The sequence below is a fragment of the Pagrus major genome, chromosome 1 (genome assembly GCF_040436345.1).
Source record: "Pagrus major chromosome 1, Pma_NU_1.0".
Lineage (NCBI taxonomy): Eukaryota > Metazoa > Chordata > Actinopteri > Spariformes > Sparidae > Pagrus > Pagrus major.
The window spans coordinates 15427452-15450499 of record NC_133215.1 but is presented as its reverse complement, the minus strand read 5'-3'; the positions used below and the strand labels follow the sequence as shown (position 1 = coordinate 15450499).

The 23048-nt window shown below is 37.7% G+C and overlaps 2 protein-coding genes across 2 annotated transcripts; both read right to left on the bottom strand.

Moving 5' to 3' along the window:
* Nucleotides 1-238: 238 nt before the first annotated feature.
* fabp2 (fatty acid binding protein 2, intestinal) lies at nucleotides 239-2115 on the bottom strand. Its single transcript, XM_073469331.1, has 4 exons — nucleotides 1942-2115; nucleotides 1214-1386; nucleotides 719-826; nucleotides 239-477 (listed from the first exon to the last, which is right to left on the bottom strand). Exons 1-4 carry the CDS (start codon nucleotides 2006-2008, stop codon nucleotides 427-429), a joined length of 399 nt encoding a protein of 132 aa, XP_073325432.1. The 5' UTR covers nucleotides 2009-2115; the 3' UTR covers nucleotides 239-426.
* A 3234-nt stretch (nucleotides 2116-5349) lies between these two features.
* On the bottom strand, nucleotides 5350-22930 carry gucy1b1 (guanylate cyclase 1 soluble subunit beta 1). Its single transcript, XM_073466082.1, has 13 exons — nucleotides 22820-22930; nucleotides 22436-22509; nucleotides 19408-19508; nucleotides 19162-19280; nucleotides 17969-18166; nucleotides 16689-16919; nucleotides 16484-16600; nucleotides 15570-15703; nucleotides 13250-13447; nucleotides 11528-11765; nucleotides 10668-10808; nucleotides 8167-8321; nucleotides 5350-6939 (listed from the first exon to the last, which is right to left on the bottom strand). The coding sequence occupies exons 1-13, from the start codon at nucleotides 22820-22822 to the stop codon at nucleotides 6792-6794; spliced, it is 1857 nt and encodes a 618-aa protein (XP_073322183.1). The 5' UTR covers nucleotides 22823-22930; the 3' UTR covers nucleotides 5350-6791.
* Between the last annotated feature and the right edge of the window lie 118 nt (nucleotides 22931-23048).

Below are 23048 nucleotides of genomic sequence, written 5' to 3'. Positions count from 1 at the left end.
TTGGTGCTTCAGTGAATGCTTCATGATTTATGTAAGTACAGATCAATTTAAAGAAACATAACAAATCTGTCTACACTTTATATTTTTGTAGATAATATATATTTATTTTTATTCATTGTTGAATAAAGTTTAAATTATTGTATCACTCTTAATTTAGTCTCTTGACTGTGTATGTTTTATTGTCAACTTTACACAGACCTCCACATGTTTTCACAGAAAACACAAAACACAGAAAACAGGCAGTTATAGAATGGCTTTATTACTGCAAGTATCAAAATCGTGTGCAATTCACACCTGTTTCATACACTGTACAGGCATTACAAGTAGTGCACCTTTTAAAGGTTATACTGGTATAAGTAGTTGATGATTCAACACAATACTGTATGTAATGCTGAAGGCAAACGTATTACTCGTGATCAGTTTGGTCTAAGCCCTCTTGAAAATCCTCTTAGCGTCCACACCTTCATAGTTGTAGCTCTGTTGGTGAAAGATGACATCAGATACAGTTAATAAAAATCATCATAGCGTCTGCATCTGGCTGAATTATCGAGAGGGTTTACATATTAATATATGTAAATAGACATATTGACTGTGCATGAGTATTTAAATCGTATTACAGTATCTAATTTAACCACCTTCTACAACAGCTTTCCAACTGTTCGCCAATAAAATTGGGATTTTCGGTGCCATAATTTGCATAGATATAAAATCCCCCTACCTGTATAAGTTCATCTCCTTGGACGATCCTGGTTGTTAACAGTTGCTTTCCGTTGTCCTTCCTGTTGAAAGTCCCCGTCAACACGTCTGCCTCCAGCTTCCATGAACCCTACAGAGTAAAACATGAAACTCATCCATGAACAAAGCGCCAGAGGTTGACCATTTTATTGCTGTGACCGTTAGTCCGTTGTAGTAGTAGCCACAAACAGTCACAGCCATGGCTGAACTGTTAGTGGCTGAAATCAGCTGGGCACAAGGGGTTACAACAGTAAAAAAAGTCCAGCTTTGATGTGTGGAATGTTTTCTTTGCCAACAAATCAATCATTTTACGCGGCTCAAAGGTTCAAAGTCTAAAGGGACTGAAATGCTAGCCCATCTTAGTATTTACAACATAATGAATGAATAAAGAAAACAGCCAAGACTTTGATCTTTTTTCTTGTTAAGGTAAGCTTCTGATTCATTACAAGGTGTCCCATGAGATGCCACTTTTGCTCACCGATAGTTCTGTTCCATCTGCAAGGCTGTAGTCAAAGGTGACTCCCAGGGTGAAGTCTATTTCCAGGGTGCGGAAATTGCTGGCCTCTTTGACATGGAAAGTGTCTCCATTCTGTTCGATGGTTATCTTCAGGTTGTCGTGAGCAGCCAGCTTCCTCTTCACCATGTTAATTCCTATCAACAGACACATGGAATATATTCAATAGAACTCTGAACAATCGGAGGATGTTGGTCAGGATTTAATCACTTTTCATGCATAGGTGGGTCCTTAGTTTGTGTGTGTGCAGAGGTTAAGTAGGCAGAAAAGCCAAATCACAAATATGTTACAGAGGTCATTGTGCCATCAAGTGTTTCCAAGTAAGACCTTAGCTCCAGTATGTGGTTCTGTCTCCCATTAAAGTGTTTAAAGACTTTAAAGATTATTGCAATGCACTCATTTTAAATAATCTAAAAAACTAAACATTTGCATGATTATCAGTTTTGCGGCATAACCGATATTTTAATCAACACCTGTAATCTAAGACTAAACAACTGAAACAACTGCACTGACTAGCTGTACTTATCATTATATTATCATATTATTGTCCTTTTTTTACACAGAGAGCATATATGGTGATGAGAGACACTGTGATTTTTCTACCAATGCATCTAATTACACATATTAAAAAAAAAAAAAAAAATCTATGCTGCACAGTCTTCAGCGTTTTATCAGCAGTTTATATCACTCACCCATTTGTTCCATGAACTTCTCATAGTTGTCATTGCGATCAACTTTCCAGTTGCCGTTGAAGGTCATGGTGGCTCTGAGGGGTGAACTGGACAACTCTGCAGCGAGGAGTGTCTTACTCGAAGTCCGTCGCTCCTTTTAAAGCACACACCCCTCTTATCTCGCCATCTGTCTGAATGCTGATGTGGCCGTTTAAAGCTCTTTTTTTTTTCAAGGCAATGTCCAGAGCTGCAGCTGATTAGGCAATGCCATGGTTGTAAACAGAACTGTGCCTGTGTTGGATAAAAAAAAGCCTGCCAACAGAATGGTTGACATCCTGTTATACCTGTAACTCTGTTTGCAAAGGGTGTTGGTTATAACTTGTCCACAGTATTCACTGCAGAACTACAGGAAGTGAGCATGCAGCATTCAATGCAACAAAAAAATACAACTCCAACGTATTTTTTAATCTAACTTGAAATACATTAATGTTTTTAATGTATATTTGGGTACCTGAACCTCAAACTGAGACAAAAATAATTAAAAAGAACTGCTGAAGCATATTGTGAACACAATTTTTGCACTACTTTAACTTACTATCTCTAATGTAATTTGGCTAAACTTCTCAGCCAATATTTTATTGCAATAAAAGTAATTGCTTTGTGCAAATTCAGAGGTATCCAATAAGGCCTTTGACCTTAATCCTGATAAACGAGACCTTTGATATTTGAAGATAGTCAGCCACCTTGTGTCCTTAAGATACACTCAACTGATTATGATGTCTTTTATAGTGTCTGTGATTAAACAAAGCAAGACATGAGAAAAGGTTTTTTATCAGGCTATGTTTTATTAGTTTGGTTGTTTGAGTATTCTGTATGTTGTATTTAAGGTCAATTTGGGACAACAGAATGATGTAAAGACAATTTACTGACTACAAACTACTAACTTGAATGTCAACAACAAAGCAAAAAGCCGCAAAAAATGCACAGAAAACAGTACTTCTTGAATAATCCTGCCAGAGTCTCACAGAGGGTGCAATGAAACATGCACAACATGCCAATTCTCCTTCTTATCAGAGTTTCACCTCATCTTACTATGTGGCACAGGAGACCTTTGCCTGACCCTTACTTCCCCCTCGTTGAATCTGCCTCTTATCACACAGAGACCTTTCTACTAGGACTGCAGTGATGTAATTGACTGTGAGCTTGAGGCTTATTTGATTTGAAGTCCTGTTGAAGCTAATCTTTAACACAATTGCATCCTACAATCTTATCTCCTTGTTGTAGTAACAGATATAACAGAACGTGCAAAATAATAACATAGTGTATGAAAGGAAGAATGTTAAAGGTCAATGCAGTGAGTCCAAAAAGGTGTTACACACTGTGGATCCAACAACATTTTTAGCATTAATCCAAACATATGGGGTTCAGGGCCTCGGAGAAAGTTTGATCCGTGGCAGGATAAACTTGGATTGGAAGCCTGAAAGAGTGCTGCTCGTGTGGATGTGGTTAAATCACTTCACTCGTTCCCCATTTGATTTAGGATAACTTGGCCAGGCTCTTAGTTACATTTTAGAGTTGATTTTTACTTACCTGTGCACAAGCTGAGGTCCTCAGACAAAACCCTTCCAACTTTAACTGTGAAAGGCGCCATCCTGAAGAAGAAAACAAACAAAGCTCTCAACAAAACTGGATAAATCAAGGAATCATAACCAAAAATAGGCAGTTTGTGGTCCTGGGATACTGCAGACTTTGCAGCTTTTGCCTTTTTGGCCACTAGGGGGAAGAAAACATCAAAACAGCCTGTAAGGCCTTGACATTTTCACTTATCATGGCAAGTGTAATTTATAACAATTATGGCTCAATTCCACTTGTGTATATGCCCAATAAATCACCATGCACCATTGCAGGGAACTGCAATTTGTTTATTGGCCCTAAATGGGCTTCATCCATGAGTAATTATTAGTTTCCCAATATGACAAAGTACATACCAGAATGCCTGCTGTGAAAATTAGTCAAGTTGTTCTGGCTAACTTGTTAGCATACATTTGTCTGACCTACCCATCCAGTAGATGCACAGCAGCATTAGGTTAGAGTTCATTTTGAGTTTCTTCGTAGCCATTTGATGAAATATCACTCCTCTTTGAGCTCCACCGAGTCTTTTTGTTGTAAATATTATTCTTGAGTTAGCTAAATGTAAACACTTAACTAGCTAACCAAGTTAATGTTAGCTCTTTGGTGCTTTGTTGGTAGCTAGCAGCTGACAGTCACCTTTCTGTTCCAACTAGTGATTCAATTGACTAATTATCTCTCCTTTTACTCCTAGCCATAGGTGCTACAGCTAAGCCTTATTTTTATCCGCGTCAAGGCTACGGTAGCCGGCGGGGCACCATCTTGGAAAACTAATTAAAGTCACTTTTTTGTATACTTCTCATCGAGGCGGAGGGAAGAGTACATTTGGATTAAAATGCCGGTAGTGTTAAGTGCTTTTTAAACGTCCTTCTGCGTAAATTAGCAGAGACTAGTTAACCCTGTGACTCAAAAACATGCTAACGCTAGCTAATAATGAAACTCGGGCTAGCAGCTAGTTTACCTGGGAGCTTTTGGAAACGGCCGCCGACGATTAATGACGGGAGCCGCTGAGGCTCAAAATGTCTCAAGCTCGAAATTATGATCACATTTAATTTGTGTACAAAACAGCGTGCATTATGAGCCTCACATACATGCTGCAAATCTACCCTACTGTATATTTTAAGTAATATGTACAGGAGAACAATCCTGCTTTAGTGACAGTAAAAGCAGCAGGTGTGTCAAAAATTAAGTGTTGTAGAAAGTACCCAAGTACCCATTGTGTTAAAATATTACTTAGGGAAAGTCACACATACCAACAGTACTTGAGTAAAAGTCTTAAAGTATCCGATATTAAATGTACTTAAAATCAAAAGTCATTTTCTGGCAATGAATGTACTCAAAAGTACAATTAAAAGTAAATAATATATACACAACATGAATGCATACTCTACTATGGATCCACAGATGATTTGACGCAGCATGAAATCTGCAAAGTAACTAGTAACTAAAAATTATCAAATACATGTAGTGAAGTAAAAAGTACAATACTTGCCTCAAAAGTATAGCTGAAGTATAAAGTAGCAGAAAATGAAAATACTCGAGTACAGAACAAGAAGCATCTCAAAATTGTACAGTACAGTACTTCAGTAAATGTACTTATTTACATTCCATCACTGTCAAAAAATCCACAGAAAAAAAATGGATGTTTGTACTGTGACGACGTAATCTTCTGACTGGCCACCAGAGGGAGCTCTTCACAAAAGAACCTGCTGTACATGTTGAAATACATGAACACCTTCTCAGGTAAGGCAAAGACAATGCATTATTTTTCTCTGCATTTATAAATCAAGTAACCAACACTTCTCTTGACTATTTTATTAGATACCTCCCAACAGAAACATTGTTAACATAAAGCAATCATGTCTTAAAAGCACAGAAATGCACTCGTACAGAACAAGAGGCACCTGTTTGCTTCTTACACAGGAAGCTGCATGGAGGACATAATGCAAGGTTAAATAATAATGACGTTGGAAAAATAAAAGCGTTGTACATTTACTCATGTGAAATTATCAAACACATACAGCACATAGTTTAGCTTATATAGGCACAAACTGTAGTTGTATCCATTATTAAGTCTTCTTTATTTTTATTTTTTTCCCACTGTATATTCTGTTTTCTAAAGGTCATAGTAACATTTATAATGAAACAAAAAAAGAATAAATATCAATTAAAATAATGTTAACAATAAATATGCTCTGGTAGATCATTAAGAATATCTCAACAACATTTAGAAGACATTTAGTAAATAGTATTCTCTCTCATACATACAAAAAGTGAGTGTGCAATAAGTAGAGGGGTGCAATAAATATATTAAATAGTGTGTAGTTATCTGACTATTTCAATAATTCAGTGATAGATACATGATGAAAAGGGTTTACTAATGGCAAAACATGTATCATTTGTGCCTTTTCAAAAAATGACAAAACTTGTAATACATACATCTGGTGACGCTTGTGTGCCTAAGAACTTTTGAACATGATGATATAGATCTATATAAATACAACAGCTATAATATCTAAATTTATATTTCTTTTGATGATCTTGATGCCAGAGGAACATATTCAGTGTAAAACCTCATACTCTTACAAAAACTCTTACAGCCAATGAGCAAAAAACGGGTCCCTCAAACTGTAATGTAATGTAATGTAATGTAATCGCACAAACATGATATCAATCTTTAGTCAAATCTTTCATTTTAAATCTATATGTTGTCATTATCACCCTTAAAAGTGAAAAAGACAATGGTGAAAATATATTTTATTCATGTTAAGTAAAACTAGTTATTTCGGCTGGTAAATACTAAATTCTCACTTTTTTTGGCAAGCTGTGGAACAAATACATGACAAAATTAGCAGCTAAAAACATAGATGGACAAATGTTTTGCTTATCAAAACTTCAGTGATACTATATACAACAACCGTGTGAGAATATTCTGTCCAAAATGTATCAAACTTCAATGTAAGATCTTACCTCTATGATTCATGAAACACTCCACTATTGTGTCTATGCTACAAAAATATAGTGAGGTCATGATAGATTGTGGTCAGGAAGAAACAAGCAGGGAGAGAAACGATACAAGTTCAAATTAACATTATATTAAAAATATCATCATGTCTATGGTTAGATATTTTCTCATCCCTGCTTCAAGATCTGTGTAATTATAAAGACATTTTGACTGTAGACAGTGTCATACTGAAGCCTCTAGACGTCACTCATGGTGTATTATTGTTGAATCTTGATTGTTAAGCTTTAACTATGGTGGACTCTGAGTCGGTGGGGTTCCTGGACAGAAAAAACACCTTCATCGGTTCCTTCTTTCCTTTCATGGTGATGGGGCCCCGGTACTCCAGATGAAACTGAGGGTCGGCGTTCTCAGCGGACTGCAAACACCTGGAATACAATGCCAACACCATCACAAATCACTCATGCTGCATGGGGGTATTGTATCTTATTCTCACTCGCATCAAAACAACATGCCGCCTGGTTTGTGCTTTAAATGAATTCCAACTTGTCCTTCATGTATAATACTGGCATTTCCTTAACCAATGACAAATCCCTTTGAATTCTGTTTATACAAGTTGCAAAGCTGCTATCTACAATTTCTCTACAGCCTGTGATCAAATCTAAGGAGGTATATTACACTGGTCCTTAAATCGTTGCACTGGCTTCCTGTGAGTCAAAGGAAATCATCATAACTATTGTCTTCTAAATCAGGGCTTCAGGGTGCACCCATTTTGGTCGCACATGCACAGGTCAGGTCAGCAGGTCAGATAAAAAAATATGCATAAAAAATATTTTTAATAAACAAGACAACAAAAACCAAAACAAATCCTGAAACGCTTCCACAAGCACTACAAATATAACCAGTATCCCAATAAGTTTTGAGTTTGAGAAGCATTTTAAACATCAGCACTTCGTAGTTTTTGTTAACAACTGAGTTTATTGCGATTTCTCGTCACATGTTTTGTGATTTACATAAAGAAAAACTGGATATTATTATTGGCTGCGCCTAAATGATGGGCTGTGATGCGCACCAGTGTAGAAAGTTAGTCTGGAGCCCTGTGAATGCTATTTATTTTTTCATCTTTAAGCATTTATTTGCTTGTTTTGGGTTTTTTACTGTCTTTTCAATACAATTTTAACATGTTCTTAATGTCTTATTGTAAAGCTACAACAAGGAACTTTGATATTGTTTTGATTTTTTGAGGCCCCTGTGGACAAAAGGGGTAGTGTTTCAACTGTCAAATCCACAAAATATAATGTCAAAATAAAAATTCTCTGAAGAAAAATCTCCTCCTGCTTCTTTTTAACTGATTAATATTCTACTCACTGTAACTTTGCCTGGGAAAATGTAAACACAGGCTCTTCCAGTCTGCACGCCGACCCTTCAGCAGGCGTTAAGAAAAACTCAATAGAAATAGTTAATCTTCTTGCTGATGGTCTAATTTGCTTATGTAGGTAATTTAGAGGCATCAGTACTAAATTGAGACTGTTTCATAACCAGTTAAAAATTCTTTGTAGTAAATTTCATGTATTTCATTGCCTTTGTACAACACTTTGAAATGCCTTGTGTCTGAATGGTGTTCTATAAATACACTTGCCTTGTCTTCTACTTACCGGTAAGTATATTCTGAGACATTTATTTTCCCCTTTTCACCAGTCGTCTCTGTACGACTTGTGAGGTTGACCGTATTTCCAAAAAGACAATATCTGGGCATCCTCTGTCCAATCACCCCAGTCACCACTTCCCCTGTGTGGATCCCAATAGTAATCTGGAGAGAAAGGAAAATGAAAAAGGAGACTCTTCATACATGTCAGTTATAATTTCACCAAAGTTAATAAACATGGCAAAGATATCGCCATTTCTTGTCAAATACTGGCAAAACCAAATTTAAATATTTATTGTAAGATATCAACAGCACCAATCATTAGTTATCCGCCATAAATTGATTCCAGCACCATGACACACCTGATTTATTCTACATTTAAATAAACCCGTGTAGATGTAAAATTTGATGTCTGGATAAATGATTTGTGCTCCACAGACAGCAAGAACTATCCAGCTGAATGCTTCTCTTAGTCTGTTGGCACAAATTTTTAAAGCTATCAACCAAAAAGGTGCAACAGATGGTGGGTGGATATGAGATTAAGTTAGCCAGAAAGCGCTCCACGCACAAAATTAGATTTCTTTTTTTCTTTTTTTTTTTAGATTTGCAATAAACCAGCGATTCCAAAAGTAGCTCCAGGCAATCTACAGACTAATATTTACACTTGAACTTGTAGGCACTTCAGTGCTTGTTGTGTTCGGAGCCTGAACACGCTGTGAGTGTCTGGGACAAATGAGAATCTATTTTTAGACGCAGAATCGTGAGATGATTTGAGTCTGTTTCTGCTGCTGAAACGGACTCCTCTTCAGCCAGTGCCATGTCCAAAAATAAACAGCGTTTTGTTAAACAGACATCATTTTCCAAAGTTAAGTCTCAACAGTCATCGATACAATAACAATCTCCAGCAGTCAGTTAAACAAAAGTCTGCTGTTTTTTATCCAACTTTTCACTGCTCATTACCTCAGCCTGGAAATATGTCCAGATGCACAGATTATTGTAAAATCAATCAGCACACATACTTGAGGGTAAAGTGTTGGTCATATTAGGCTGGATGACAGTGTCGATATCACCATTAACTTGGTTTGAAATGTTACGGTCTTTCTGTTCACACTTTTTAAAAGGCGACATTATTGAAAATTATTTTTCACAGAATGGTTTGGCTTTCATTACAATGTAAACACCTACACAGAACGAGGAGGATCATTGCAACCTTGATAAACCAACACTCACCAAAACAATTTATTTATTTTTTACTTTTCTACTGAAACTGCACTTTGACCTGACATTTTTGTTTATTTTTCTTAGTTATTTTGAATTGTATTATTTGCCCACTGTATTATTTTTGTTTCCAAAGGCAGCAACTATTTAAAAAAGCCAACAAAGAAATGCTGTGGGGACAAATAAAAAACCTCGGAATAAAAATGCTGATTTGATTTTATACATCTGTAGTGTAGTGTCCATAATCTTTGCAACCCTATTTGTCAGCTGCAGAAGCAGTCTGAATTTTCAAAGCAATATCAGAAAACTTACAAAACTCCAAAATGTAATAAAATAATAAAAATAATAAATAATCTGTGTCATAATAACAGGCACCTTCCAAAAAAAACCTGCAAAATATTTAAATATGTGAGAAAAAATAAAAACGAACAGTACTCAGGCCTCCTCAGGGGGTTGTCTGAATACTTTGCCCGGACATGAAGCAAAGAACATATTAAACAGCAGCTGTCTACAATGCACAGAAACTCTAAGGTTTACCTCCAATTTTCTGTTCATATGAAAGCAAGAGGCTTAAACAGGACTGCACTGCAGTGCCACATCAAGGTGAAGAAAAAAGCACTTTTCCACACATGATAAAATGAGAATAAAGGTAGAATCCACAGCCGTCTTTTTCCCAAGCGAAAACTACCAATAATCCAAAGAAGAAGGGTCTGAGCTCCAGAAGAAATAAAGTTCGAACAGAAAGAGGACTGAGGACCTATCTGAGCTGAACAGGAACAGAAAGAGAACTCAGTAGACTTTCAAATAAACTATGTGAACACAAAAGGAACTGGGTCCCTTTTCTGTCCAAAAGAAGACAGGATTTGTTTCATTTTAAAAGGACTTTATGTGAAAACAGCCTTAAACTGGGGCAGACTGCAGACAGCAATGCGGTACCTCTCTAATAAGCTTCACCTGGAGGAGAGAGAGCACAATCAAACCAAAAGTTCTGCGGCAACATTAGCACCTTCTTTGAACCTGAAGCATAAACATACTTTGATTGACTGAATTATTTCAAGTGGGCAGAAGTACTGTGTCTCCATCTTGTCTCCATCTCTCAGCACGATAACTGTGTTCTCCATGCAGCTGTACTCATTAAAGTGTGACGTGTATGAGTGGTTAACATTACATTTAGGATGTATTTTGCAGAAATGATTAAGAAATATAATATTGTTTGTACTTGGCAGGTGTTTACTATAATACTCAAACATATATCCATAAAATACAGGAAACGTTACTGAAATCTTCTCACACCTGTACTGGTTCATCATCCACTTTGACTTGTCCAGCAATCTCCAGCATGTCCAGAGCGAGATGGCAGATTGACTTGGCGTGGTGTGTGCACGGCTCTGGCAGGCCGCTCACTGTCATGTACTTATCGCCCACTGTTTCCACCTGTATAAAGAAAAGCATTTTGTCATTCTTCACATGAATTATATCACAACTTTTTTACTTTGCTTTACTTTTGGTTCTTGTAAAATCATCTGCTCCCACTGTGCTACAAAGGGATTTTCTGCGCACAGTGCAGCTAGAAATAAACTGAAACACCCTGAAATAAACACTTAAACACTTACATCAGCTTTAAAATATTCAGGGCCTCTTTGAGCCATGCTAAAACCCTAGGACCACCAAGCCATTCAGCTTGTAGAGTAAATATTACTTCTTTTGGTGACCCAGTGCCTGAAGCCGATCCCCTGGAAGTGCCGAGGTCTGTTTGACTTCTTAAAGTGCATTCTTGTCTGAAAGCCTGGAGTGTAAATCTGCTGCATGAGGCCTATAAAGTGGTGCAGAGCCTCTGTAAAACTGCAGTGTTTAGAAGTCAGTACTACTCTTCTTATGGTGAAAAACTCAAGTCAATTGATATAAATACTCTCTTACTGACTTGTATGTGCATAATTGCGCAACATTATTCACCGAGCGAGTCGGTGTGCCTCTCCCAAAGAAGCAGAAAAGAACAGAGTAGTTAAAAGGTCGCAAATTCTCAAATTTAGATCATGGACTCACTTTCTATCAGTATCACTTTGCTGCACTAATCCTTCTCTTTTTATTCCTTTACTGAGAAAAATGTACACAAATGTATGATACACTGTCATGGAAAAATTAGTGCTTCCAACCTTGTATACATAAGGGTTATTCCGAGAGTCTGTCAAGATGTCAAAACGTGTGTAAACATCATTGAGCAGGTTGACTATCTTGATGGCTCCCTCGGCCGAGGCGTGCTTGCTGCAGAAGGCATTGAATCCAACAATGCCACTGAAGAGGATGGTCACGTTGTCGTAGCGTTTAGCCGGGACGGGCCGTTTGTGTCGCAGCTCATTGGCAACAGATGGCGGCAGAACGGAATAGAGCAATCTGAAAGGAAGAAGAGGAATGGACATTTTGAGCGAAGGCGCAGTTAGGGTGCACTCGAGCGGCAGAGTAATGGGCCAGCGCTGCCAGACTGAAGTCCATCCTTTGGATCAGCGTTTTATTTGCTCACCCACCACCTTTTTGGTCATTTCGCTATGCAAGCTGATCTCAGATGGGAGGGTGGTGTTTCTATGGTAACTGGTTAGATCATGGCTGTCTGTTCAAAGCAAAATACTTTCCATGATGCATCATAATTTGAGGACACATGATACATACAGAAGAGATAATGGTCGCCACGCAGAAAGCTATACATGTAAATGGAGTATTTATCTGTAATATCTTTAACAATCGACACACATGGGGTACAGTGTTTTTCTCTTAGTAAGGAGCACACCTAAACAGCAGCAAAAACAACATAAATGTATGTTGATGTCAAGCTCTTTAAAGGCTATGGCAGTGCAGCAGTAGTTCTCTTAAATATTTAGAGAGGAGCCGTGAATTCTAATCAATGTTCGGAGCTCGAGGCACTTTGGCACCAGAGAATAGTGAGAATAATAATATAGCGATCCACCAGTAGAGTGGAAGTCTTTTCCTCTGAGAATATAGGGCCGCTACAGAAGTCTTAATAAAGCCCATGCTCCATCTCTGTGCTCCCCTCCAGCTGTCACACACTGCTGTGCTAAATTACTATGACAGGCCCTTTTCTGAAAGCTGGTGTCTTCACCACATCAGAGACAGTAGAGTAGCTTAGGCAAGTAGCAACTTGAGTGTAACAATAGATTTTGACCCGAGGTGGTCCTCCTGTAACGTAGCGTCACAACAACTGTAGAGGACTGAGACCTGTCAGTGTCTTCAGTGTTTCTTGTCTCAATTCCGTCCTTAAAGGGGAATATTTAAAGAGACGTCTCTTTTATCTCACTGAAAGATCGACTAATTAAAAATCTGCTACCTATTTTTCCGACAAAGGAAAATAAAACAAGGATAAAAGCAGTATTGTGACATTTATTGTAGTTTGACCTACGACCTACAGATAATGACATGGCTGCACAATATTTCTCAATCCTTTACTCGAGGGAAAAGTTTGTGTGTAAATGAAAATGTAAGTTATTATATAAAGTATATTCAAATATATACTTGTGCAAAAATGTGAGGCGTTCCCAGCGTCTAAAAACAGCAAGCTAAATGCTTACTGCCAATAGAAAGGAACAGGAGAAGACCCCTCTCAGCACAAAAAACTGCATTCTGTCTGATCAGGCCCTTAAATTATATTTACAGATCTTGCATTGCTGAGGTAAGATAATATGAATATCTAACATTTCTTGAAAATGTGCACAATACATTAATGTGTGGTCACAATTCTTTCTTCTGTTATCATCACACGATAAGTTAAGAGTTTGGAACTAATTAAAGCTGAAAATACAGTTTCACTGGATTTCTTTTTTCATTAAAACCTAGTGGAAAAACCTAGAAAAAAAACCCAGTCCAACCTGTCTGTCTTTTTCTTCTCATCTTCCAGGGCCCTCAGCGTGTGCTGCAGCCGATCTGTCAAGATTTCCAGCTCCTGGGTCAGCTTGTACTCCTCACGAAACTGCTCACCCAGCAGCACCAGGTCACGCGTGGCATCGTGTAGTGGGATGTCACTCAGGTACAGCCCCCTCCGTGTGAGATCATCCAGGTTCATAACACTAGAAAAACAGATAAAGGAGAAAACAATGAAATACTCATTGATTACTGTTTGTGTTATAGTGTTATTTTCACAGCGAAATTGCTGAAAATGTTTGTTTCTGTGGGTAGAAGGGAAACTGCAGACTTCTTCCTTTTGGTCCCTCTTACATCAGGAATAAGCTTAAATTAAACAGAACAAGCAGCAGCAATGAGATCACCATTGTTCTTTCAGGGTTGAGCCTACTGTCTCCAGATAAATGTTCCTGAGACTTCTCCTCAGCTGAATGAGCATGCTTCTGTTTCAGCCCTTGCTATTTCCTGTCAGGCAGCAATCTTCTGTGAAAACACTGATCTCATCCTCTGCAAAGTGCCTTCAATCTGTCAGGACAACATCTCTTGAACCCTGCTCCCCTGCATCCGATATTTCACGCTGCTTATAAAAAGGCCTCAGAGGCTAATGGAGGTCACAGCAGCAGAACCAGTGTAATTACCAGCTCACAGGTGTCTTTGCTTCTCTGTGTTTTTTTCTTTCTCTAAGCGTGTGGCTATACATTTTTATTCTGAAAGCATAGAAACAAAATACATTTGAGCTGACCTGTTAATTGTTAGATTATCTGACCATGTAACTGCATGAAATACATAAACCTATTGCCCTTTTGAACATATCTGACTTACAAGCAAAGCAGAAAAATGTTTCTGTCTAAATCTTTTCTCCATTCTATCTTTCATGCTTTTATCTGCTGCCATTACAGCATTTACATGGACAGAATATTGTGATTACTAAAAAAAATATGCCATAAAGGATTAATCCGGCAGTATTTTAGATTATTTATTATTGTCAGTAGAGTACGGCCGCATTTTTCTGTCTAACCTGATGGAGTCTGAGAGAGTAGTAACTGACTAACTGACTAACTGAGGTTTTTATGTCCAAAGCACTAAGCACTGAGTTTGTGTTTCACAAAGTTGTTACCATGGTTACAGCTTGCCTGTTTACCCTAATTATAGATATGTCAAGTGTAAATGCCCGTGCCATGAAAAATAAATAAATAAATATATATACATATATATATATATAACCAGAACATAGCCCAACCCGGCCCGATTTTCTGACAAACCCAGTTCTTACGAGTTAGTCAGTAAATCCTTATAAAAGATGAAAACTAACAATGAATTTATCCTACAAATACCGTTTGTGAAGCCAAAGTCTGATATCAAAAATATTCCTAGGATGGTATATGGACTATGTGCTATAGAACATTAGGGGGCTAAAGGGATTTCTAAAGGGGTACTTCACCAATTTTAGACACAAAGATAATTTTTCATGCCACATATCTCTTCTTTGGTTCAAGAGGAAGTTCCTTAAGTCTTGTAGTAGACAGGAAACTGCAATCCTAAATTGCTGGAATACCCTTTGAAAAACAATTACATGAGGTACACCATTGCACATGTCCCCTTATTATATTGATCAAAAGCACTGTAATTAATTTGAGTCTATCCCACAAAAAGTGCCCTGTAGGGCTGAACTAACGTTTTAAGTTTATAATCGACTAATCTGCTGATTCTTTTCATGATTAATTAATTACTCGTTTAGTCTATAAGATTGTTATAAATGCTTACTGCAGTTTCCCAGAGCCCTAAGTGACATCTTCAATTTATCTCTTCTGCAACCAACCAACAAACAGACCAAAACCCAAAGACTCTTTGTTTACTATCATAAATGACATAGTCCCCTATTTCCTCGTGTTTGAGTGACTTTATTTATTTTGAAATATTTAAGAATGTGTTTTGTTTTTTCAGATTTAGGTCTTCAGTACGATCCAACATCCCAAATAGAGCAAGGAATGAGAAGTATCAAGACTTCATGAATATTATCAATGTAGTTGTACAGAAGAAACTGTAAACACTGTTGCAAACTGTAACAACTTCTCAATGTCACTTAAAATTATTATTTATATATAAAGTGGGGTTTTTTTCTTCTATGCACAAAAAGGCAATGACACTCATCAACATAAATCAACACCTGAGATTTTAAAATGCCAGAAATTGGTGTGTTTGCATTCAGTGAAAAAAAAGAGAATCTGTTTTGGTGTTTATAAAATTCAGTCTGTGCTTCCGTCAGGACAGACTGCACTGCGGGGTTACCTGGGTGAGCAAAGAAAAAGGATGTTCTCCGCCTCGGGCAAGTAAATCATCTGTCCTTTCAATCTCAGACAGCTGATCTCCACCCCAGTCAGCTCGTCCTCGTTCTCCACAGTCTCCACATTCAGCAGGCCCTCCTGTCAGGATTACATCACACTTATGAATATTTCATTATATGTTCTCCTCCAAATCTGCTTCAAAACTGGGCAACAGTTCAGTTCACGCTAATTTTTAAAGCTGTGTTTTTTTTTGTGCCTATAGTGTTACATACTTCATCCACAATTGGAGACAATAAGTTCAGTTTTCATGGATTTTCAAGGAACTGCAGCTATTATTTTAACACCTCAGCATTTACTGTCTACACTGAGTACACACCGTCTATACTGAGTACACACAAAAATGCAAATTCAACTGTTTCCTATTCTTACTACGTACTCCTCCCTCTTGAGTTTCCATTTGATTTCTCACTCCTCAACACATATCTTTACCTTTCCACTCTGTCCTCTGTCCAGTTTCTCAATTCTCCCAGAACTATCTTATGTTTAGCTCTTTTTTTCAGGACATTAAGACACTTGCACTCTTTGCTCCATGCATAAACTGCAGTATTAAAATCACTTTTTTTAAATGATTCATTGTTTACATGCTCTGTGATCCCTGCGTGTAAACAATTTTATCCTTATTAACAGCCTTAATGAAACCAACAGTCAAAATGTTATGCAGCTGCTAAAAATATCTGTGAACTCATAAATATTAATGTATAAGACTATAAACACATTCTGTCATATACAATCAAACCATGTTTTGATCATTTAGACTTAAGTGTGTTTAAGTGCCTCTTGCCTCCAGGAAAGGTATGTTAATATCTGAAGAGTACTGATGTGATTAGCCAACAGCACTGTGACAAAAACTGAATCTACCTTGCTTCGCAGAACGAAGACGGTGTTGATGTGGGAGAGGATGCCATGAAAACTGAAGTCAATGTGAGGACGGACCAGAGAAAAAACTGAAGGCAGGATGCAGGTGCCAGGCTGGAGCTGGGGAATAAAATGTAAGTCTTACTAAAACATAATTAATTGCTGACTTTGCTGCATGAAAACAGACTTTTGCATCCAAAATGCACACCTGAGGCAGGACCCGATAAATGGCATTCCCACACTGTGTGAGCATCAGGTCCTTGTCAAACATGAGGTGGAATGGGAATGCCTTGCAAAAAGTGTACGGGCTGATCCGAGTCTCCTGTGTGCCATTTTCCTCGAAGCCATCCAGGTCCTCGTAGAACGCTTCTTCCTCCGAGTCCTTCTCCTCGATCAGAAACTTGATGTGGTCGCACTCTTCGCTTTTCGGTTGGATCATCTGCATCACATGAAGTTAAACAACTGATGTAATTAAGTTGAAATTAAGTTAAACCTGCTTGTATTGTGTCACCAGGTTACAGCAGTAAGATGTTTTTGATTAAATATTTCACCCACGCAATATCAGTGTCATTAATATAAACCAATTAATAATATTCCTGACCTCAAATCTACTAATATAGAATTAAGACAGTGATAAATGACATTATTCAGTTGGTTTGTGGGCATAAGGCATGCTGACGTCGAGCTGCTGTCTCTGCGCCCTGTTGCCACAGCAACAGAGGCTAATATATCCAGAAATTGGGTGTCACATTTGGAGCGTCTGCCATTTACTGTTCTTTCATTACACACACAATTGCTGAAAAATATTATCCTGTCTGTACAATATGATTAGGTTCGGAGAAAATGTCGAATGTTATGAAACAAAGAGTAAGCTCCAGGCAAAGTGCAGGGGACGTCTACAGGCCGCGATTTGTGGGCTGCACATTAACATACAAATAAAAATACCAATGGCGGTCCATGATATCAAGTTATTCATACTGGTTTAGACAAAATTTGATTAGCGTTGTGGAGTGAATGAGCCAAGGTAAAAAATGTGGATCCGGGATAAACAATTTAAATTCATCGACAGTTTGACAAAGTTAAAATAAAACTGTGGAAGAAAAAAAAACTCCTTGAAAGACTCCCAAGCTTGGGACTCTATAACTTAGATCTAAAAATATCCTGTGACTCACAGACATTAGCCAAAAACTCAGCACTGAACTGCAGTTGTCACAGCGCAGCACTGCTCCTGTCTGGTTATTTTGGAACTTTCTGTTGTTTAATCTTCACATTATAACCTCTTCAATTATATTCTCAGACACGAGCGCACACATTTCAAGTCAAAACATTACAGGGACTAAAAGGCTTCATGGAATGTTGAATAGAATAAATTAGAGAGAAATGGGGGAAAACTGTAAAGTCATCTTCATTCATCATCAGCAGCAGAGCGGGCCATTAGAGCTGCGGGTTCAGTGTGCATGAAGACGGAACAAAAACAGCAGAGCAGACCTTCATCTCTATCTCTGTGCCGTGGATTTGTTGAGCGACGGTTTTAATGATGCCAATCACAATGTCTTGCAGGCCTTCTCTCTCTGAGTAGTAGTGAAGAATCAGATTGTTGCCCTTCTCGGCATCTGTGCAGCGGAACGAGGGAGCCCTCATCCCGGGATAGATGGTACCGAGGTGGTCATGTAGAGCATCCAGATTCTGAAAAGTTAAATATGCAACATTCAATCACTGCACAGTTAATTAAATCTGGCTGAGGGTAAAATTAATTGGATGATGAAACTGTACATTATACATGAGACCTTAAAGAAGTCTTCCAGCTCTTTCAAGCTGAAGCAGTAAAGGCTAAGATATCCTGACTTTGAGTCCTGAGTATCTACAAATGCTGCATCCTACACTTCCCATAATGCAACAAAAAAGCGTCTTTCATTAGACCCTCCCTGCCCAGTAAATGCTCACGTATTTCAGCTTTCTGTGAAAAATTCAAAGTATCAAGCCCAACCCTGATGACATCACTTTCACATCATCAGGGGTTATCATAGAGCCTTTGACACAGCCTGTTCAAGACAGGACTGTTGTGCCTTATTCTGCCTTGCAGTTCTGTATATAAGGTCCGAAGATGTAACGGGGGGTCACTGTTGTTCCACCTCTGAGATGACAGGAGAGATAGTAAAAAGTGTAAAAAGAGTGAGCAGGCAGGCGCGAGACAGGGATGTGACATGTTAACTACGTGTTATGTGTGTGACTGACCATCAAGAGATTTTAAAAAGCAGCTAGCAGTCAGCAGCTTACTCAAAGAAGAAGGATGAGGTCAAACATATATCAGGGACAGCAACTGATTGTTTTTGCCACGTTATGCTTGTTTGGAAAGCGCTGCCCGACGCTAATGTAAAATCACATTAGATGCAGACATTAGCTGTTACTTTGGTAATATGAAGCCCTATTGTTTGTTCTGAGTATGAATCCCACAAGTGGCCAGTTCTTACATACTGCACCTTTTAAATCACACACTGGGCCAGCATTATTCAGTTTTATTCAGTGTAAAAACACAAAGGCAGCTTTACGAACGGTCTTAATTGTGGCGGTATTGCACAATCTCTGTGTAAAAAGGACCTTTCTGAGAATTTACACAGCTGCTCTGGAGCTACTGAAGACATTATACAACTATTTCCATGCAAAGAGGTGAGACAGCCTACCTGCAGGAACTCCCGAACATTCGATCCTAACACTCGCAAGATGGTGTCATATCCCGACTCTTGGCAAAACTCAAAAAACATCTTCCCGAACAACTGCAAGATCTCTCCTGCATCAATCTCTGAAATACAGGAAGGATCACATCAGTGACACAAATTCTTATAATAGTTTAAAGCTACACTTTTTTTATTATCATAAACCACATATAGAACAATTTTTATTTTAACATTTTTAAGAAAATCACTTACTGAGAACTTTACTTGCAGCAGCAACAAGATCGTATGTTTTGCCATCTTCGTATATGATTCTAACCAGGAACTGACCCTCGATATCAAGCTGAGCCTCCCTCCTGAAAACAAAGTGAAGTCATCACTCATGAGCTACAGCAAATGTCTAAGGCAGAAGTAAACAGTCATTGTAGGCAACGTGTTCAGGCATCCAATGGCTTTGCCTTCTTGGAATTGCTTTTCTTATGTTGCCTAAATCACAGGGCAACTTCTGTTCACAGGAATAATCCAATAACAAGTTAGGTCTCATTTGTGCCCAGTCAGTGTAAGCCATCTTGATTTATATTACAGTAACATAAAAAAGTTGCTTTAAAGTGGATGTATGGTTTTAAACACGTACAGACAACCAGGTTTAGTTTTACTGCAGGTTCTTTGACAAAAAAAACACAGCTCACATTGAGCTTTGCTATTTATACATTTGACAATCCATTTTACACAAAATTGTCAGAAAACATAATGAGGTTCTGATTACAACTGTTTAACTAAGAAAACAGAAATGATTAACAAGCCTGATCAGAAACCCCAATTTTATCAGAATGTGTAGCAGCTGAAACAACATACCAAACCTTAAAAGCATTTGTAAAGAAAATAAGTGTTCATTTTTTAGAAAAAACATGATGAATTGTGCAATAAATAACAATGAGTTACATTTGCAGAGATGATGCAGGGAGCTCCAGTTTTGACCACTTTGAGAACTTTACAGGAGGCAGCTGCTGCTGGGTTTTTTTCTAATGCTTCTTTTTTTAGGCAGGGTCAAGTCTAGGGCAGTTAAGACTACACATGAAAAATAAACGAAGATTGAGCCAAACATTTCAACATGCCGAAAAAATTACATGTTAATACTATAGTGGTGGACAGGGAATTGCATTCACCGTGGGTGTTTGTTGGAATGGGATATATGTACCACATTCTCCCTCTATATGATACAAAAACTAAATAGGTTTGCAGGACTTGTCAGTGGTGGAATGTAACGTAATTGTACTTTGTTGAGGAAGGGCTGTAGCTGAGGTCATGTCCCACAAATAACAAATAAATGAAGGATTCTTTTATTTTCCCACAAGAATTGTCTTTCCTGCAGTCTGCAGAGTCCCTGTCCAGTGAAAAGAAACATGTCTCTCCATTTTTCTGAAAAATGTAGGGATGGAGCTATACTTAATGGGTTGATAAAAAATTTACTACCTACTGTACCTAATTAAACCAATTAACAACCCCCACCATTTAACTTTATATATCTAAAAAATGCAGTGCAACAAAGCGAAAAAGGGCTGTCTGTCTCGTTGTTTTGAAGAGTCATGTTTAGAAATAAAAATTACAAAATCAAAGTTATTAAAACTTTGACAGTTAATTGAATAAATAAAATACTAAAAATCCTAAATCATGAAAAATAAATATGAGAGTTTATTTTAGATATCTGTTTTTTTTTCTGATGGTGAGGGGGGCTTGGACTCGTGACCTCAGTATTTCTAAAACCCTGGTTACGGCCCTGATTGAGGCGCTTGTACTTTACTCCAGTGCTTCTATTTACTTTGTGCTTTCTGCTGCACATTTCAGAGGGAACATTTGTATGTTTTACCCAACTACATTTATTTGACAGCTGGAAATAGTTATTACTTTGCAGTACATAAAAAACATATTACCATTTTATAAAATCTGATTGTTTTAGATTAAACTACCTGAAAAAGATATACTGTATTAGTTATAACAATCAAATAATAACACTTACAGGGACCATTTTTTTCATAATTTGGTACTTTTACTTAGGGTACTTGTAAGTATTAGTTCTAATCACTTAAAACCAACATTAAATAATCAGTTTGCCAATATTGTCAGCTGATATTGCCCTATCACAGATAAATCTGTATCTGATATTTGCCAATATGTACTTATTTTTTTAATTGTGCCGTTTTTTGATAATGCAATAAAAATGCTTTGGTTAGTTTAAAAATATTAAATTCCCAAGTAAAGTTCATTATTTCAATGCACTGATGTCATTTTGGACAATAAAGTTTCTTGTGAAACTGTGAAATATCCTGCCTCTGTTACATATGTATCTTGGTCACAAGTTTTTGATATAGCAATTTGTTGGATCATGGCAAAAAATGTGTATTTATGAATATCGGCCAATATATCAATATCAGAGTAGTTGTACACCCTCATATCGGTGTCGGCATCGGCCCCAAAAATGTAGTATATATACTGATAATGTCCCTCTACATGAATACACACTGTTCTGTCCCACAGGTGTATTTATTAGTGCTGTTTATCGTTTCATGCTGCTATATGTCAATCGTATACATGTAAAGAGATGAGAGATAAAAATTGGCATTATGATATATCCGGACATCTGGACACTGATTATGCAGTGTCCTTGTTTTAAACAAACTAAAATTAAGTACATTTTGGTGGTAATACCTTCATATATTTACTTAATTAAAGGTGCACTATGTAGTTTTGAGGAAGACATTTCTATCAGAAGAGAAAGCTCTTCACTGACTGATTCTTCATGCCTAAACAAATTAAACAAACAAAAGGACAAAACTGCTTGTTTATTCAGTTTAAAAAATTTTTTTAAAAAAATCTGATTGTAAATATTAAAATTCTGTATTTGAATTTCTTCTCCAAAACTATACAGTGCCCCTTTAAGGGCTCTGAATACTTCTGTTACCAATCCAGCATTAAACAAATGTTTTTGCCTACATGTTTCAGCCAATTATTGAAGATTTTGACTAAGAGTGAAGCTGCTGTGAGGCAGAATTTAAAATGTGACATATTTCTCTTAACTTAATCTGACTTTCAGTGTGAGCCTGCAGAAGATGGAGGTTAATAATTACAGTAAAAGCAAATGTCTATCCCTACTGGAAACACACTGGCAGTGTGTGAGCTGATAGTGAGCTTCACTCCAGTAGTACAAGTGTCTCTGAGGTCTGGTTGGTCACACAGTGTAACCTATGATACCAACAATAGTAAACACATGATCAAGAAAACTCACTTGATGTCTTCCCACACTTCCGGGCCGTAATTCCTGAGAACGAGGAGCTCCAAGGCGTGATTCACAAACCCATACTGCAAATGTATGGACAAACACGAGCAACGTCAACATTATCTCACACAAAACTGACAGTTTTACTGAAACATACCCGGTGCCTAGCAACATATACGTGTTTTACACGACATAGTATATGCTCACAATACATTTCATATTCTGTTCACCTGTTAGTTCACAATAAACACAGAAATTATTGTATAACGGGCTGCGTTATACGTAGCGGTAACCCTCCTATCAGGAAATGTCAAACACAAATACGCCATGTCTCGTCACAAACAGACAATTTCACCAGCATTAAACCATCATACAAACTCCTCATGTACGTACCATAATGGCAGCTGCTCTTATTTCTCCTTATTTTTAAGAAAAACCCGTTTAATCTGACACAACATTCATCGTTTGGTACAGATGCTGAGTGTCTCTGCGTCCATTCCCCCCCGTTTCTCCTCAGCTGCTGACGGACAGCTAGTCTGTCCAATAGCAGAGCAGAGAGGGGCTTACGTAAGCCATCCCTGACCAATCAGAGCGTAGCTGCGTTGTACAGTCGTTGCTGGTG

What these genes read in the sequence shown, in the direction of transcription:
- fabp2 (XM_073469331.1), bottom strand. Translation starts at nt 2,008, where the DNA reads ATGACCTTCAACGGCAACTGGAAAGTTGATCGCAATGACAACTATGAG. An exon ending in GAAGTTCATGGAACAAATGG is followed by an intron (nt 1,387 to 1,941) that starts GTGAGTGATATA and finishes GTCTGTTGATAG; the next exon opens with GAATTAACATGGTGAAGAGG. An exon ending in AAGGAGATGAACTTATACAG is followed by an intron (nt 478 to 718) that starts GTAGGGGGATTT and finishes TTTCACCAACAG; the next exon opens with AGCTACAACTATGAAGGTGT.
- gucy1b1 (XM_073466082.1), bottom strand. An exon ending in GCACAGAGATAGAGATGAAG is followed by an intron (nt 16,920 to 17,968) that starts GTCTGCTCTGCT and finishes CATGTGATGCAG; the next exon opens with ATGATCCAACCGAAAAGCGA. An exon ending in ATAACCCTTATGTATACAAG is followed by an intron (nt 10,809 to 11,527) that starts GTTGGAAGCACT and finishes TTCTTTATACAG; the next exon opens with GTGGAAACAGTGGGCGATAA.